The sequence below is a fragment of the Syngnathus acus genome, chromosome 14, assembly GCF_901709675.1.
Source record: "Syngnathus acus chromosome 14, fSynAcu1.2, whole genome shotgun sequence".
Classification (NCBI taxonomy): domain Eukaryota; kingdom Metazoa; phylum Chordata; class Actinopteri; order Syngnathiformes; family Syngnathidae; genus Syngnathus; species Syngnathus acus.
In genome coordinates, this window is record NC_051099.1 from 7,197,015 (window position 1) to 7,214,477 (window position 17,463).

A 17,463-nucleotide genomic window follows, 5' to 3' on the forward strand; every position below is an offset into this window, starting at 1 on the left:
TCCAACCACCAAGTTCCCAGCATAGCACATTCACCTGTAGAGCCCCCGCCCCAGCCTCGCCCCCCCGGCCCGCCTCGCAACACAAGCCCTCTCGTTTAAAGATTCATTGGTCCCTATAGACTCGGGCAACCCAAACATATTGCGCCATTCAGCCGGTACTTGTGTGTCATCTGTTATCTATTGGACTGGTGTTTCTGTTGAGCGTATGAATGATAATCAGGGCCTTTGTGCGTCCAGAGAGGTGCAGCCGGATCCGCACTCTGCGATGTTGCCTCAGGGGGAGATTAGGAGGGGCAGCCGGCCCTCTGTGTCACGTCGACAGTCACAGCGCCCATCGTCAGCCGGGCCCAAACCCCACTGGGACCTTAAATCCTGTTACACTGTCAGCTAAAACCATCATTTGTATTAGAGATGTGTGGGTGTTTAAGTGCGCGTACATATTAAGTGAGGGGGGACAGTGTCTTAAACTATGAATTATTCATACCAAAAGAAAAGGAGATATTGACTACATCTCCATAAACAGACTGCGCTCTTTATGTCAGCGGGCACGAGATCTTTGGGTATAATTGCATAAAAGCCCTTGAAAATGATCTCCTCCTGCAGCACAGCAGGCACTGGTCAGCCTTAGCATCAGTGAGGAATTTGAGTGATGGCAATTGTTCCAACTTAATATCTTATAAATAATTTACTCGATTGAGTGCTTATTTCTCACTCTTTTCACCAATGTGAAGATTCTCTAAACAGCTGATTTAAACTTTGTGGGATTCTTGAAGTGGACTTGCATGCCTCGTGACAGTTATTATTTGATTGGTTTATATTTTTAAACACATTACTGCGAGCAGGCTTTTTGCACGATTATTTCCGTCAGTAACAAGTGATTATTGAGACTGTTAGAATGAGAGTCTTTGCACTTCTGGCCTGCCGCCTCCAGAGGGAGGTCAGAACTATTTGTCAGTCTCCAGTTGGGATTGCAAATTGGGATGAGTCTCCCTCCGTGACGACCCGCAGAACCTCTTTTCTTATATCCACGGGGCCACTGCTGTACATCATTTGGGAATTAGTGCGTCTAATAACAATGCATCAATGACACATTTTATCTTTCCATCGTAATCTTAAAATATAATTGACCACAATATTTCGTACCGTTTTATTTTAAATATCAAAGCTAAAACGAGATCGACAGTCTCATCAGTGAGCAAAATCCCCAAAAGACTTTTTTTTTTTTGTATTCTGTGATATCAGATTTTCTCTCCGGGTTCAACTGCTCCTAATTCACTGTAACAGTGATCCCTAATTACGGGTCTAAGGTTTATTGCACATTATGTGATACTGAACACATTATATATAGGTTCTTTTTTAATGGTCATACAGACACCATTTTCCCCGATGTGTTTCAAAGTGGATGGCCCAAAAGTAACCCTATAAACCCAAACAATTATTTGAAACCATGCACGTGTAGGGGGGCTCTTCCTGCATGCTCCGTGTTTGTGACGTTAATGATTTTAAAACTGTCCAACTTTTTTAGTGCCGGGGGAACTTGCACGTCTTTGAAAGTCGTGTTCGGAGCGCCTTAAAGTGAAAGAAAATGTTTTCCTATTAGCTAATTGAATGAGAGCGCAAGGCGAGGCCGCGCTGCTCCATGACAGAGTCGCCTTTGTTGCGTCTATCCGCCGCTGTCACACACTTTAATTCGACTCTCTTTCTCCCTCATTGAAACCCTCCACAATGACATTCAATAAGGGCCGCCGAGTGAAAACCTGGTTATTTTTACATATTCTTCCAAACCACCACCCCTCCCGCCCCCGACTCGGCAGGGGCCCGAGCAAAGGAATTAATCACTGCTCTTTAACAGCACTGCCTTCAGGCAATGACTTGTCCCTTTTTGTGCCTAGAAATGACACATTAACCCTAGATTGGTTTGCATAAACCTAATATGCAGCTGTTAGGTGTGTATACAAAGTAAAAGTGAAAGTAAGGCAAATGCGTGCGTGATTGTTTTTGGCAGAGGAGCGTGCGTAATTTTTGCACTCTATTTTTTATTTTTTTTGCTTTCTATTCCTACAAGACTTACAAATTGAATCCAACTGCTGCTTTTCTAAATGTGACAATTCAAGCTGTGTTTTATGATAAAATAAGCGCGATGATAAAAGGCGGAATGGGGCAGTGCCGCCTCTCGCGGCGTGGGTGGGGCTGACAAGAATAGACTACATTATGCAGTTCATTTAGTTAACAAGTGAAATAATGGGGAAGCGTGCAGTGGGAATGCCGAGAGAAAAGCACAAAACCCTATTGAGAGCTCTCGGCCGCTTGCAGCGTAACCGTCACATGGCCGAAGCGGCTTCGCGGCGCCTATTTAAGGAGCTCCCGGCGCGCCTTCAGCACCACTTCGCTGTCCACCCTTCCGCGCGAGAGCACGCTCCCACGTCCTACGCCGCTGGCTGCAAAACTCACCCACGACTCATCTGCACGGCCGCAACCATGCCGAGGTCTTTTTTAGTGGATTCGTTGATTTTAAGAGAGGCCAACGACAAGGGGAGCGAGAACAGCTCGCCTCTCTTCCCTTACGCGGTGCACTCGCCCGGCCACCACCCGCACGGACTGCCGGGCTCCTGCCACTCCAGGAAGGCCGGGCTGCTGTGCTTCTGCCCGTTGTGCATGGCCGCCTCGCAGCTACACCCTTCTCCGCCCGCGCTGCCGCTCCTCAAAGCCTCCTTCCCGGCTTTCGGTTCGCAGTACTGCCACACGGCCCTGTCCAGGCAGCACACATCCAACATCAACCTCGGCCACGGAGCCGCCATGTACCAGGCCGCCTACACGGTCCCTGATCCGCGACAGTACCACTGCATTTCCATCGGTGAGTCCACACTTATTTAACATGTATTTATTTATTAAAGTTTTCCTCTCCTTTATTGACATTATGTACTGACGATCTCGTTTGACATTTGACAGAAAACAGCAACAGCAAACTTCAGAGCAGCAAACGCATGCGCACGGCTTTCACCAGCACGCAACTTTTGGAGCTGGAGCGGGAGTTCACCTCCAATATGTACCTGTCCAGGTTGAGGCGCATTGAGATCGCCACCTACCTCAACCTGTCCGAGAAGCAGGTCAAGATCTGGTTCCAGAACCGCAGGGTGAAGCACAAAAAAGAGGGCAAGAGCGGATCCGGAGGACCGCGGACTGCCACCAACGGCTGCAAATGCTCGTCGGCAGCCAGGTGCTCGGAGGAAGAAGAGGAAGACATGCCGGTGTCGCCTTCATCATTCTCCGAAAAGGATGATGTGGACTTGTCCGTCTCCCCCTGAGCTCCTATTTGGACGATTAAAAGAAAAAAACACATGAGCCAAAAAAAAAAAAAAAAAACCTGTATACTTATGTATATAAGAGAATATTTAACCAGGGAATTGTCCTGAATAATTGTATAATTCATGTTGTACGTTTTGTATGTAGTTTTTTCTGAAAGCAGTCAATTTGTTGTTGCTGAATATAGGCACATTTGTAAACGGGAAATGAAGGGAAAATAACATAACATTAATAGCCCATAGCATTTTCCCTTCAGTATTTGAATACTGGTTTGGGATGTATTGCAGGATGGAAGATGAGCTCGGTCTCAAATGTATTATTCAATGTCATTTGAAATTTATTTATTTATTTAAAAAATAAAATGATATTTCTGAGCCGTACGCGTTGCGTTGTCTTGGTCTTTTTGCGCGCCTCTGCGTGCGCGCGTAAATCTGGGCCGAGTGAGTCAACTGGATTTGCACTGCACAAATAGTACTAGTCTCACAAAACTTGCATCACATATTAAGAAATTAATACTATATTACAACAAAGCGCGGTGTGCAAAGACGTATTCCATCTCGCATTGTGCGTAAATCGTACAACATACAACGTGAATGGCATTGACATGTTTATGCATAACTACAAATGAAATATTGTGTCGTCTTTATTGCTGAGGTAATAAATGTATCTCTTTGGCGTTTTCTCCCGTGAGAGGGGACCTTTAAAGCAGATTTCACTGCCTCTCATTCATTCGTGGTCTTCGGATGAAACGATAAGTCTCGTGTGACTGCTTGAGTTAATAGTCACCGTGAGTGAATCAACCCACATCGTTTAGTGTGCATATGTTTAAGATATCGATCTAGCATGAAATGAGATGAGGAGGCACGGCTTGGTGTCCATGATCCGCATTGTTGTGTTGTTAACGCACTCCAACCATAGTGTGGTCAAGTTTAGTGCGCTTTTGTGAGTATGCAGGTGGCTTTAAGGCTCAAGAGAATAAACACAGCAAAGCATCAACTTAGTGTTATCTTGAATAAAACATCGCTATTTATTGACGTCATCTGTTTTTAACTACGTAAAATAAAAAACGTAAAAAAAAGATAGGGATAAAATGTCCCGTTTATAGTAAAATGGTGCGTTCTCAAACGTTAATATCAGGTTTCAAATAAAGTTGTTTAAAAATATTTTATGAATATGTATTTTAATAATGATAATAAAACCATCCCTTCTCACAGTCTGTGCGCGTGGTGTTAATAGCGTGTTTTACGCACCGTTCCAACCGCTTTGTGCTTTACTGTTTGGACCTTAAACTGATCTTATTACACTGAATACACTTTAAATTATATCTGCCTCATTGTAAACATATAGTATACATTTCTAAAGAGCACAAAATAAAAGTCTCCAAAGTGCACATGCACACAGCCTGCTATTTTGCATCAATGTCCCCTTTTGGGTGTTACGTTTCGCTTTTAAACTTCCCTTTAATGGTTCACTTAAGCATTTTAACAAAACAGCAATATTTGCATTTGTTAAGATATGGGATTAGACTATTTTGTTAATTGCACTATATAGCCCCCATTTTGCTCCAAAAGTGCTCTGTAAAGCTGCCTTTCTGCATTCAATAGCCCGAGGGTATGCGCCCTGGGGGAGCTTATACGCCCGGTGCTCCAAATGCTTAATTTATTTATTCTTAATTTTGTGCCGATCAATTCATTGAAGCAAAAAGGACCACGGTGTCTTTTAAAAGGGAATAAAAGGGGATTGTGGACGTAACCTCGACGGGGCTGACGAGAGGGCTCCCCTGACGCTGGAGAGCCGCTTGAGTCAACAGGCGCCCATCTAGCAGACTCGCCCCAGTCTTTATCCCGGCTAATTTTTTATTTACGGCTTTTCTTTGACATGTCTCTTATCTATCAGATTAAAAGAACGGCTTGTAACAAATCAGTCTGCCCGGTTTACAACAGCATTAAAAGGGGACAAAAGGAGCAGGCAGTCAGTACCTGAGAGTCTGGTAGACGGGCGCAGCGCTGCAGCTGATTCGATGGTTTGAAAATACGCACGAAACAAAATACTTGAATCCTGAAAAAGAGCCTTTGTACGTTTCTTTAGAAATCAAGCAATTCTGCATGACAAAGGACAATTAATAAGCCGTCTTTTCACGACCAGCAGCTGGTTTCCCCGTCAAGGAAAGTTGGAAAAAATTCAGGCTGAATGCGCGCAAAAGCCCTTTGCGCGCAGACAGCAACCCAAGGTGACCCATTTGGCACAGTTAAAATAACCAAGCCGAGGTAAAAGCGAGGGAACTGTCAAAAACATTTAAGCTGAAATATCTTGAAATTGCAAATCCCTTTATGTGAAGGGACGCTGCCGATGTGGGTTAGTGGTACAAAGGAGGTGGTTAAGTTGGAGAGGCTTTGCAAACGGACACGTGGCTTCTCAATGAGAGCGTGGCTTGCTTGTGCAGGCGCTGCACACTCGACTACTTTAAAACTTCTGTAGCCAAGTAAATAATCTATAGAGCACCCAGTGTGCCAACTAAACAACGTTAGCGTCCCCTTTAAAAAAATGTTTTAACTTGTTTGTTGGCCTCATTTTAAAGATAAATAGTAGCAGCTGCTCCGGGCTCTCAACCCATTTTTTTTTTTTTTTATTTCACAGCAAGAGTAATTGTTATAATCGTTGTATAGTATGATAACATTTTTGTTTATGATTAAAGAATACTTTTTCACGTATGCCTTTTATTATTGTTATTGTTCTTATTATTATTAATAACAATAGAGCAGGGATAAACAAATACAGTCGCTATATTGTGTGTAAAATGTTTATTTAAGAAAATTACACTCAAAGATTTGTCTTTTTTAACACTGGACTATTTGCTGCTCTTGTTGCCGTTTTGCATGTTTTTCACGAAGCGTGCATCTTTCCTCGCCGGTTGTCTTTTTTTTTTTTCCACGGTGCAGCTCCTGCCAACATGTCAAAAAAGGAAACTGTCGCCTTGAACTTCTCATTGCATTCTTGCTGCAACATTTGAACCCATTCAGCTGCATATAATCTGTTTAACAGCTAATCAGTAATGTAAGATGAAGGACTGGCCTGGCACGCCGCTTCACGCCCCCCCCCCCTTCTTAATTGAATATTCAACGCGCGCAACCGTGCTTTGCTTTGCCTTTTTCAGGGTTCTCAGAATGCGCCTTTTTAATTCGGCCTTCGCTTATAGAAGCGGTGTCAGAGGTCGACTAATAATGAACTGACGTGGACATGGAAGTGACCTCTGCAAGCGCCATATTATAGACTTGCCTGATGCATGTCCTTTGTAAACACTTTTTTCCCCCTGCAGTAAATCATTTAGCGCAAATACTGGAACCATATGGTGCTGATTGACTTTATTTATTTGACTCTATCCTGATAGTTCAATAAATAATTTGGATTTTCTCTCTTAAAGATGAAAAATATATCGCAGGTGCAAATCTACATGCAAGGCTGTGATGTTGGAGACAACCCGTATTGGAAATCCATTTCAAAAGATTTTTACGCACGAAAACGCTGTTGTTTAATTGTGTGTGCGCGTGTGTTTTTTAAAGATAATCAGTGAATGCATTCGACTTGCCGCCTATTTTAAGAGATCCTCATATGTCGAACTACACTTTGTGCACCTGCAGCACACACAGACTCAGCGTCGGTGTGCGTCCAGCTGGACTGCTTTTTGCAGTGGCTTGCTTTGGTCGCCTGCACTTTGGCGCGTGAGCGTCACCTGCTGGTAAAGAAAAAAACAACTTTGGTTCATTTCCACATTGAAGCTTGCAGGTCTGGCATTTAAAAAGAAAAGGCAACATGTCACTATAGATTAATGTCTCGTCAAAGCAAGAGCAGCCAACACAACACTTAATGAGCAAATGGGTTATTTTTGGGGTTGGAAATACTGTACGTACAAGGCAGGAGGGTTTTTCTAGGGTACAAACAAGCCACTCTCTCAAAGGGGCCCATGTGATTCAGGGGCCCCTCAAATACTATTTCTATAAGCACAGCCTATTATCTGGCTGCTCTCCATGCACAATACCCCTAAGGAACAGCCACCCCAGAGATAAACAATGTTAATATTAGTTAGAAATACTCAAAAACTGCCCCTTCTTTGCTGTCCTGCTTTGTTGCAGTTCAAATTTCTCCTCTAATTAGAATCTGTAATACAATCAAAGAAATCAAAAAAGCAAACAATTTCATTTGAAGTATTTATTGTCATAATCCTTGTTGTAGCAAAAGTTTCCTACTGAGGGGTCTCAATGCAACAATGGAAAAAAAAGACATAAAAATCACAATGGTTATCACATTGTGTCGAATAATGTTTCCAAGATGTGTGGACACCAACATAAAACACAGAACCCAGTTAGAACAAACAAAACTGTTCCTCGATGCTTTCAGTGGATTTTGCTCCAAAGCATCACGCAGGTTGATACGCCTTACAAAGCATCTTTGTCCCAAAAAAAAAAAGAAATATAAAGATATACAAAAAAGGTTTTTCTGTCGATTAAAAAATGATCCAAGAAAATGTATTTCCTTTTAAATATCATATTAATCACAGTCAAAAGCTTAATAGTGTATACTTTATTTCCTTATGTTTAAAGTTGACCTTATGTCACGATACATCTTCAGCAGTATAGTTCCTGCAATGCTAGCGCAGGTAAACTGTTCAACAGCGTCGTTATCAGTTTTTACACACGTCTTTTGATCCAGAAGCCTTAATGCTCAAGATTTTTTTTTTTCTTACCTGATGCGACTTTACACGAAACTGTTGCAGCATTGTATTACTGTTATTGTTGTCGCTACATTACAATACGAAGCCAAGTTTCCACCAAGTGGAAAAGTAAAATTTTTGCCATGACTTACACCAAACTGAAAACCTGCAAGACTTTTTTTTCCAGTAACTCTGCGCCATAAACTTTCTCCAGTCAAACCTTCATTGGTTTTCAAGTATAAAATCATTCTGCAATTAACCGATTGATGATCAAAAGCTTGATTGTCAGTCATCTGTTCTTTAAAGCATTTGTGATAAAGTGACGGAAGCACCGCACATGGGCTCAAAAAGACTAAGTTCATCTGAATGGCGGATGTTGCCTCACAAGGCCTCAGTCAGTGACTCTTATTTCTCTTAAATACTTCATGACTGTTGTGAGAAATCTTAATTTAATCAAAACATTCCCCCCCCCCCAAAAAAAACTGTGCTTTATATCTATTTCAGTCAGTTATTTACATTCATCCAGTCTGCACAATTACTCAATCTGTCTGTGGTTCCTGCTATCAAATATCATGGATCTCCTCTGTGGCTGGTAGAAGCAGCTGGTTGAGGTTTCTAGTCTCTGACCACTTTTTGGAATGGTCATTTTACTTTGAAGAGCAATCCCCTCTCCTGATGTCTCTTTCACCGCTGCCTCCTCATTCAGGCTCTTGATGGATGACAGAAGCTTGCCGTCGTCGCCAGATGAAGGGTAATCCATGATGGGGAAAGGGGGGCTGAACAGGATCAGACTCTGCGGTCTCTGGCGGTTCCGAAAAGACGGCCTTTGTAGAAGGTTGGTTCTGTTGGGTCTCGGACAGTCAACAAACACTTCAAGACTCGGAGCTTGTCGCCTGGCGATGACGGGTACTTCTGCCGTGTTCGTCCTCGGGTTCTCCGCTTGTTTCTCGACCTTTGGGTGTGACTGGTGCTTAGGCACGGGCTCTTTATTCTCCAGCTCCTCCTTCAGATCCGTCATCACCGGGAGAGGTGCAGCCTGGCTTTTCTCTGTACTGGTTTTAGGAGATGCCTTGTCTTGTTCCTCGATGTCACTGTCTCTCCTGGAGGGAGGGATCTGACTATACTGCACCTTTGGAGGCACAACGGGGACGGCTTTGGCCTGGCACGTCTTTATCATAAAGGCAGTGCGTACTGATGACACACTGACGGGGGCGGAATTTCGTCGCAGAGGTGCCTGCCGATCATTCAGGAACAAGTCCAACTCGGACAGCATCCCGTTGTTTACACTCCCAGACAAACTCCTCGAACAGGAGGCGAACTCGTGTGGAGGACGGCTTTGCTGATTAGAAATGTCTCGAATGCACCGAGGTCCGAAATCTAAATTCAGAGAGTATGGTCTGTGTTTGGAAATGTGTTCGTCTCTTTTCTCCGATCCTGCTGAATCATAAGACATCTGTCTGTAAAAGTGTTGCGATGATTTCTGTTTTTTTGGTCCGCACTTTCCGGTTGGAGCTTGCGTTCCATTGCTGGCCTGGGTCGAAGGCACATAGGTTATTTTAGTTTCACATTTGCTGCCGGACGTTTGGGGAATGGTTCCCGGCAAGGCGGCAGCCAGAGATGGTCTTTTCGATTGGTCGCCGCTGCATGAAGAAAATAAGGTCTGTTCCTCATCTGAGTTCAAAGTCACCGCTTGTGAGCTGAGCGACAATTGCTGTTTGAACAATTCCTCCACATCAGGTGAGTGTAGTGGACTGGTGACCCACTGCTTGTTGGAACTGAGGTCCTCCCATGATTCCGCTAGGTCCAGATCCTCAGAGTTTCCTGCACATGCTTCATCATCCTCCTGGATTGGAAGATCCAAAGAATTGGGTCTTTCTTCCAAGCATATAGAAAACCTTGAAATAAGTTCGGGAATTTTCTCCACATCACACGAGACCTTTTGGTCTCCTCTAGGACTTTGGTGTTCCTCACATTGTTTTTGGCCGTCACCTGGAGAGTCAATTGGAAGAGCTTTGACTTCACTTTCCTCTAAAGTAAGCTGGCACTGTTGGACGTCTTTGTTCGCAGGTGGACTTTTTGGGGACATCTTCTTGTTTGTTTCATCCAAAACGGCGCTGGCAGGTTTTTTGTTTTCACTGGCCCAAACATCATTTTTATAGAGCGAAAAGAGGATGTCTGACTCTGACGGCTGCTTCTTTGTCGATTCAGCCCCGGGCGGGTGAAACTGATGATTGAGCGAGGCGTTTGAACTCGGGTCTTTACAGAACACAGACAGCGATGGAGAGCTGCGACTTCTTTTGGACTTTACGTCCACGGTTAACCTTTTGTTTGCGCAAGGTAACGTGGAATCAGATCTCTTATCCAGCAGGTCAGCTTCGGTTATCTTCAGCTCTTGGCGGGCGTCGTAGCAAAGCTCTTCTGCATTTTGAAGCTCCTTATCCTGGATTGAAAAGAAAATATATTTTGCAGTCAGATACTCATTTGAAAGACGACACTAGCAAGAGATGATTTACCTGTTGCGGGGCGTTTTGAATGTCCAGTTGTTGCCCACACGAGTGCGTTGAAGCTGTGCCTTCACTTGCAACGGAAAGCTCTTCCACTGGAGTAATACTTGTGTCTTCCCTGGCTTGTGGCACACTTGAGACCAGTTCTAAGGATTTTTTCTTCTCTGTTTCATCTTTCTTGTCAGGCTCCACTTGGGAACACATGTTGCTTTTTCCACCAGCGCTCTGCTCTGAGGTTTCTCTGCTGGGTTTGAGGGTGGCCGCAGCCATTCTGTCCTTGGCGAGCCCTCTGCACGGCGTGCTGTTTGAACTGATGACGGCTGACACACGCAGCGGTACCGACACGGCGAACGGCTCTGAGATGTTGACGGCTCTACGCTGATGCCTCGGCGATGACTCCAGCGGAAAGAAGCTTCCCGGAAAGGAAGGTCGAGAGGTGTTGTTGTAGGAGGAACCCGAGTAGAGCATCCTCCTGTTTTTAGGCGATGTGGGCTTGTAGCCACTCAGCTCGTCTCCCTTGAACACCTTGAGCTGCTCTGGCAGTGTTCTTTGAGGGGTTCCCGAAGCACCTGATGACGCGCCCTTTTGGCTCAAGCCCGCGTTCCAACCGCCTGTTGCTCCGCCAGATTTTTTCCCCTTAAACTCCCAGTTTTGCTCGCGTTCACTCAAGTCATAAAGTGAATCAGATCCCAGTGTTCTTGATTTTACGTCTGGAACAAAAATGCTGCCTTGTCCCTCTGAAGGACTCTTTCCAGTTCTTTCATCATCTGGAAACAACAGAATGTGGACCAAAAATAATGTTGTTTTTAGCACACAAAGGAATCATCTTATTTGGCAAAGACTTTACCTGTTGGCAAGGAGCACAGTGACTCCATGCTTCTGGATGGTCGAAGCGATCCCTTTTCTGTGGGCAAACAGTCAAAGAGAATGACAGGAATCAAAAATAAAAAAATAACTTACTGAGCTCTTTATCAACCTGCAGTGAGCTCATTAGAATTTGATCCAATTAATGTTTGTATGATGTTGTATTTGTGTCCCCAAGGAATGAAGTTACAATAGATTTGGCATCATCCACCAGGTGGCGCAATAAACTCAAGGCCCCTTAAGTTTGACGCTGTGGATGTCTAAAACTCAAAAGACAAAAATTGTAGCTGTGGAACTAATTTGTAATCAAATCTTTTATAACTTTGTAGTGGGTGTTTTGAGACAGATTGTCATGGGACTGCTTTTTTTTTTTCTTGGTTAGGAAGATTTCTTGGAATGTCGTTTACAATATGTGCATTGTTTTGGGCTATGCTGCTGAGCTTTTTTTTTTTTTTTAAATGACAGCTTTGGGTGATGATATTGTGCCCTGCAGTGTACGTTGTGATGCGAGAAATCTTTGACGAGCTATCCATATTGCTGTTCCAGTCAAATGATACTTGCCCGTTAAGCCTGGAGCTCTAATGAACACACTTCCATTTCGGCTCAGTTTTCCTTTGGAATCCACGGAGCGTCCCAAATTGAAGATGGATTTCCATTTCTTTGACTTCCCAGAGAGCTTTCTCCTAAAAGATAAAAAGTTGTTGCTTAACCCGATTGGTTTGAATTGGCCACATATGCTGACCTTTGGTGATTGTGTGACGTACTTGCTGTCCAAGTCTATGACGGTGTGGTAGAGTGTGGTGTCAGGCAGACTGTTCTCTCGTTGGCGTTCTTTATGCACGGGATGGTTTGGACTTAAGGAACGGGCTTGGGCTTCTTCCAGGCTCATCAGTTTCATTGGCACACTTTGGCCGCTTATTGGGAGCGTGGCATACTTCTCCCCACACATCAAACTTGGGGCTGTTGGAGTACCATATGTCATGATTCTGCAAAATATTTCTAAGTCTGTTTGCAATGAATTTCATACCTTCTTTTGGTTTGATTTGCACGCATTCGCTGTTGAAGATCTGTTCCGTGTGGTTAAGAATGAACTCCACCACCGACTGTTGTATTCGCACCTCCTGGAAAGCCATGTCTCCATTTCCAGATGTGGCTTCTATTGTTTTGGATCTGTGAAAATAAAGCACACATTGGGTCTAGCAAAAAAAAAAAAAAAAGGTCAGAATCTGCTTGTGAGCCAAACTCACCTTAGTAGATTAGGAGCCCAAACCAAGGCCAGATTGCGTGTGTGCATGTTTGTCTGGGCACTCAAAGTGGCGAGGCGGGCCAAATGCTTTGTGAGGTACTCCAGAGTCCTAAAGGCAGTAGAGAAACAATCATTCTATTAAAACACGAAATGTATAAAAGGCACAAAGTGTTATAGTTCACCTGAAGTGAGGGGTCGGCAGTTGCTTGACAATCTTTTGAATGTGTACAAGTCTTTCATGATCGCCGCATACTGAGGCCACTTCCTGCATGCAAAATAAGCGTCATGTTTTTATTCCACTCACTGCTTTATTTGGAATATGAACCGAATTCCTGAGCCTGTGAGAACAAAGTAAACTCCCTCCTAGCGAGACCTGGACGCTCGCGTGAACGTAAACAAGCCTTTGCCGGAGCGGAGCGTGTGCGGCCAAAAATGATGTGACTGAAGCCTGAACACGTTTTCTGGATTTCATGTGTGACCAATATAAATTGCTTTTACGCTGTCTCATATGTGTTTGCTGGCAAGGTTCCAAGAAAAAAAAGGTCATAGTAAAGCACATGATGACAGATATATACCCTAAAAGCTTCCAGGAAGGTTAGTGTCGAAAATCCTCTTCAAATGACGAATCGCACTCATGATGCCAAATCAAACATAGACCATCAAAGTTGTGATAAAGTATTGGCACACCTGAAACTTTGGAATTGGCACCCCCATTTTGGGAATACTTTCTTCATTATTTTAAGAACAAACAATACATGGAGAAATATAAATGGCCCACAATCGCTATTGCCGTTTATCCCAGGTTAGATAGGGTCGAGGTCACGTCTCTCGAGCTCTCCCACATCAAGCTTATGTAAGCATATTTTACTTTGTGGAGCGAAAAGGGCCTTTCCCAGTGGTGTTCCCCCCCCCCAAACTGTACACAAGATTTTAGATTTTGCAAGGCCTCTAGCCCAACTCTGACCTTGTCCGTCGCGCCTAATTAAACACCCCGTTTAATGAAGCAGGCACATTTTCAGCGCTCAAAAACGTAGGTGCGTCAGCAAAAAACTTTTTAGATCGTTTCGCACATTTGACAGTGGAGACAATCGTTTGATTTTTTTTTTTTTTATGATTTGAAGCCTCATTTCATATATCCTGTATAATCTGGCAGTGTCGTTAAAAAGAACTCTTCTATGTGGTGTGTCAAATTTAGAAGACATTTTATGTACACTTTACAGGATTCAATAGTGAGCATCAATATTTCTGTTCCTATACAGTTGTTTACAAATGCATGTTAAATGTGGCGAAGAGAATATTTTACTTTGAAAGTCAATTTGTCATTCATGTGCATTTTCTACTTGCACTTTTGAAATTTGATGTTGGGGACCACTGTATTCCGAGTCGAATTTTTTTTTAGGCATCATTTGGTAATAACTAAACTGGTGTCTGAGCTCAGTGGCAAACTTACAGTGAACTTGCTGTATAGCTCATATGTGAGCAGAGGATTTGGGAGCTCCCTGAAGTACAGCTTGCATAAGGAACCCACACAGTGGATGTCCTGGAGGTACACTTCCTTTGTAAGGTCAGGGCACGCCTCAGCGCTGAATTCCTGTCTGCACTCACACACACACACACATACACACACACACAGTTGATAAATGGCTTGACATGATCAAGTCAACTGTTTGTGTTACAGTGATGTGAGAAAAACAAGAAGCGTAACCCCCCGCCCCCCCAAAGCTTGATTTTATGTGTCAAATTTAAAATGAGCTGACGACATACCTGAGCCGTTGGATGTTTGAGGTGACCCCTGATAACCTGTAGATCCCATGCACAATCCCGTGCTTCTCGATGAACTCTGCACATTTTTGTAGCACCTGAGGGACTTAAGTGGACAAATTGTTTTATGTTAGTTTTCTTTTCTGGTACATGGATAATGAGTGAATGACAATGGTGGTTCCGGTGTGCAAAGTGATGGGCAAACTAAGGGCGCACATGTTGCCTTGAATGCTACGGGCCTTGTTTTCTCTCCCCTTGGGTTACTGATTGTAGGTGGCCTTTGACAGGAAGTTAAAAATGGTTTGTTTGTTTCAGAGGAAGGTTGACACACCCAACCCTTGTAGCGGGTATTACTTACGACATTTCCTCTAATAGAAAACGGCTACCAGTGGCCCGACACAACTTTCTTCGCTTACAGTGCATCACCTTCAGCGTGTCCGCTTAAGTTGGGACTTTGAAGTCCAACGACCTTTTTTGACGTGATCCTTTGCTTTTCTAAACGGAAACATTGTTGTCGTCCATGTAATTTGTAGTCCGTCTGCCCGGCAGACTATTCCGACTTTGAACTACGCCCTCCCTTGCATGTATCTTGCTGTGAAGATAGTCTACGTTATTTTTGGATATGCTTTGTCTTCCAGTATGTTGACATGTGTTTGACTTGATTGGACTCTCGGTTGCGTGCCTGCGGTGAAAAGCTGACCAGTGTCGCCGCCTTGATTTCTGTCCTCTGTCTTTTTCCCCACCCAGACATCAACACAGGGATGCTCTTAGCTGCTACTCAGACATCCACTATATTTGCTTGAAATGGGAACATTTACTTGTCTTTAATGGAAGACCCCCAAAGAGTCTTTGGGCAATTTTATTGATGGCCAAGATACGGCTCTTCTAACTGTGTGTGTTTTGTTTACAATTTTAATATCAATATGACTCTTATGTATTAAAATAATTCTAGTGTTGAAGACTTTTGCACAGTACTGTACTGGCACGTTTTTAGAGTAGCTCTAGATTTCGGATTTGTTCGTTGCCACAATATTTGTTGTTTCCCATTATTTGTTATTAAAAATTGTACATATTTAATGAAGAGGTGTTTATTGCAAAATATATTCCAAAACTTTACAAAATGCAATCCAATGTGCTCTTCAGATAATTGTTGAGAAGATTCAAAAGACTTAAAAATTAAATCAGAAGACACAGTATAACATGTCTTGAGCTTGATTGTGGATACTTGTAGTCATTGTTACGTATTACCTGCTACAAGCAGGATTACACAACACTGCACCTCATCCAACTCTGTAGGGACGTTTTCATATAATCTCATTCTCTTTATTGAACCAGATGGAGTCATTGTGTTTTTTATCCCCCACTATTCTTTTTTTTTTAAGTGTATGTGTATCTATGACAGAGGTGGACGTCGGTGTCGGCGTACCCCCTCCCTCACTTCCTGGACTGAATGCTCCGCCTCGCATTGTGAACATGTACCCCCCCCACTCTCCCAAGTTACATTCAAACTTCACTTTTGGGTTAATATCCTTTCCTTCATTTTTTACATAATGTGTTGCTTCCTCAAACCTTAATTGATGACAAATCTTACAAATTTGAGATAATGGCAATATTATCTCAACAACAAAGATCCTATATTTAAATTATTGACCCTCTTGCTCTTTGTGCCTTTCTCTTAGTTTCCTGTCGGCAGCAGCGAGGCCCAGACGACGAGTCACAGGGACTCTCCCCGTCACTGGAAGCAATTGAGTCCAGAAAAAATGAGCCACACAGCCACACCCAAACTTTACAAATGGCCAGTGACTCCGGGCAATAGGTGAATGAATGGCAAGTAAATGTACAACACAAATCACGTTTGTCACATTTGGTGACATCAAGTTAATGTGTCTGATCACTTCTATGTTTCAAATATGTTGGACCTAATTGTTCAGGTTATTGTAAGAGAAGAATATTAATGTTACCATCCTGTCCTGAGTTGTGGAGATGTTCCGTCAGGTCACAGCCGAACGCATTTTCACTTCCTTTCGTCTTGGACTTCTGCTTGGTCCCTTTTTTCTTCATGTGGTTCCAGTTAACGGTCCAGATGATTAGCAGCTCCTTGTAAACGCAGCGTTGAATCCATATGACCCCGAGCAAGGGTGAGCTTGCTGATCAAAAAGCAGCCGCGTAGAAGTCCCCGGCAATCTTGTCCCAAATGTGCTGCATCCGCTCACATTTTGAGCGAGCGCTCGCACGACTGGAGGCTGAGAGGAGAAGTGACGTCACTTGTTTAAACTTTCCAACTCTTAGTGCAGCATTGCTTGACAGGAATGACACTGTGACAGTTTTGGTTTGCTGGGACGTGGCAACCGGCCGCTTTATCTGTGAAGGACTTGCAGAAAGTGCATTAGAATGGCTCTGTTTCCTGTTGTTGGGATTTTTTTCCCCCCTTCCACTGGCCAGTCCTCTCTGCTCCTTTCTATCTCCTCCTCTTTTCCTTCATTCCACAGCCTCCTCGTTCACTGGCTCCTCTGTAGCGAGCAGCGACCAATACAAGGGAGGCCAATCATCTCAAGAACATTCTATTTATAATTCGATTTCGCTTCCTGATTTTTGAGTTCCATGTCTGAACTTGAGGCGGCCATGTGACACACATTTGAAGAAATGTTGAGGTTCAATCAAGGAGGTGAAGGTCAAAAGGCAACTTTGATTTCTTTCCTCGTTTTATCTGTATTTTTCCCTCCACGTTGGCCAGATTTATATGGGACGGCTGCCCTCTGCCTTCCTGAATGCTCCCAGTGTATACAATTTCCTGTGCAAAGCGTCCAGGCTGGAAAACAAAAACAGAGGGGTTCTGAAGGAAGGAGGGAAGTGGGAGGTGACTCAAGTGAGGACTTGAAGGGCACAGATGGGGAAATGGGGGGTGGGGTGCACGAGGTGTTAGGGTTAGGAGATGGACACATGGTTCTTGTTACATGCATTTTTCATCTTGGACCAACTGGACTCCAACTAAATGCTGAACGCTTTCCTTCACTCTTCCAGCCATCTTAAGTGGATGTCATCACTGCATTGTGGTGGTTGTCGTGATTGACTCCTTG

General features: G+C 43.7%; 2 protein-coding genes across 2 annotated transcripts; one reads left to right on the forward strand and one right to left on the reverse strand.

Moving 5' to 3' along the window:
• Positions 1-2,258: 2,258 nt before the first annotated feature.
• gsx1 (GS homeobox 1) lies at positions 2,259-3,679 on the forward strand. Its single transcript, XM_037270433.1, has 2 exons — positions 2,259-2,854; positions 2,950-3,679. Exons 1-2 carry the CDS (start codon positions 2,263-2,265, stop codon positions 3,303-3,305), a joined length of 948 nt encoding a protein of 315 aa, XP_037126328.1. The 5' UTR covers positions 2,259-2,262; the 3' UTR covers positions 3,306-3,679.
• A 3,815-nt stretch (positions 3,680-7,494) lies between these two features.
• Positions 7,495-16,832, reverse strand: arhgap31 (Rho GTPase activating protein 31). The gene is made up of 11 exons (XM_037270350.1): positions 16,348-16,832; positions 14,390-14,492; positions 14,076-14,220; positions 12,808-12,890; positions 12,627-12,734; positions 12,407-12,549; positions 12,144-12,339; positions 11,941-12,062; positions 11,363-11,419; positions 10,525-11,282; positions 7,495-10,451 (listed from the first exon to the last, which is right to left on the reverse strand). Exons 1-11 carry the CDS (start codon positions 16,445-16,447, stop codon positions 8,547-8,549), a joined length of 3,720 nt encoding a protein of 1,239 aa, XP_037126245.1. The 5' UTR covers positions 16,448-16,832; the 3' UTR covers positions 7,495-8,546.
• Positions 16,833-17,463: the final 631 nt, after the last annotated feature.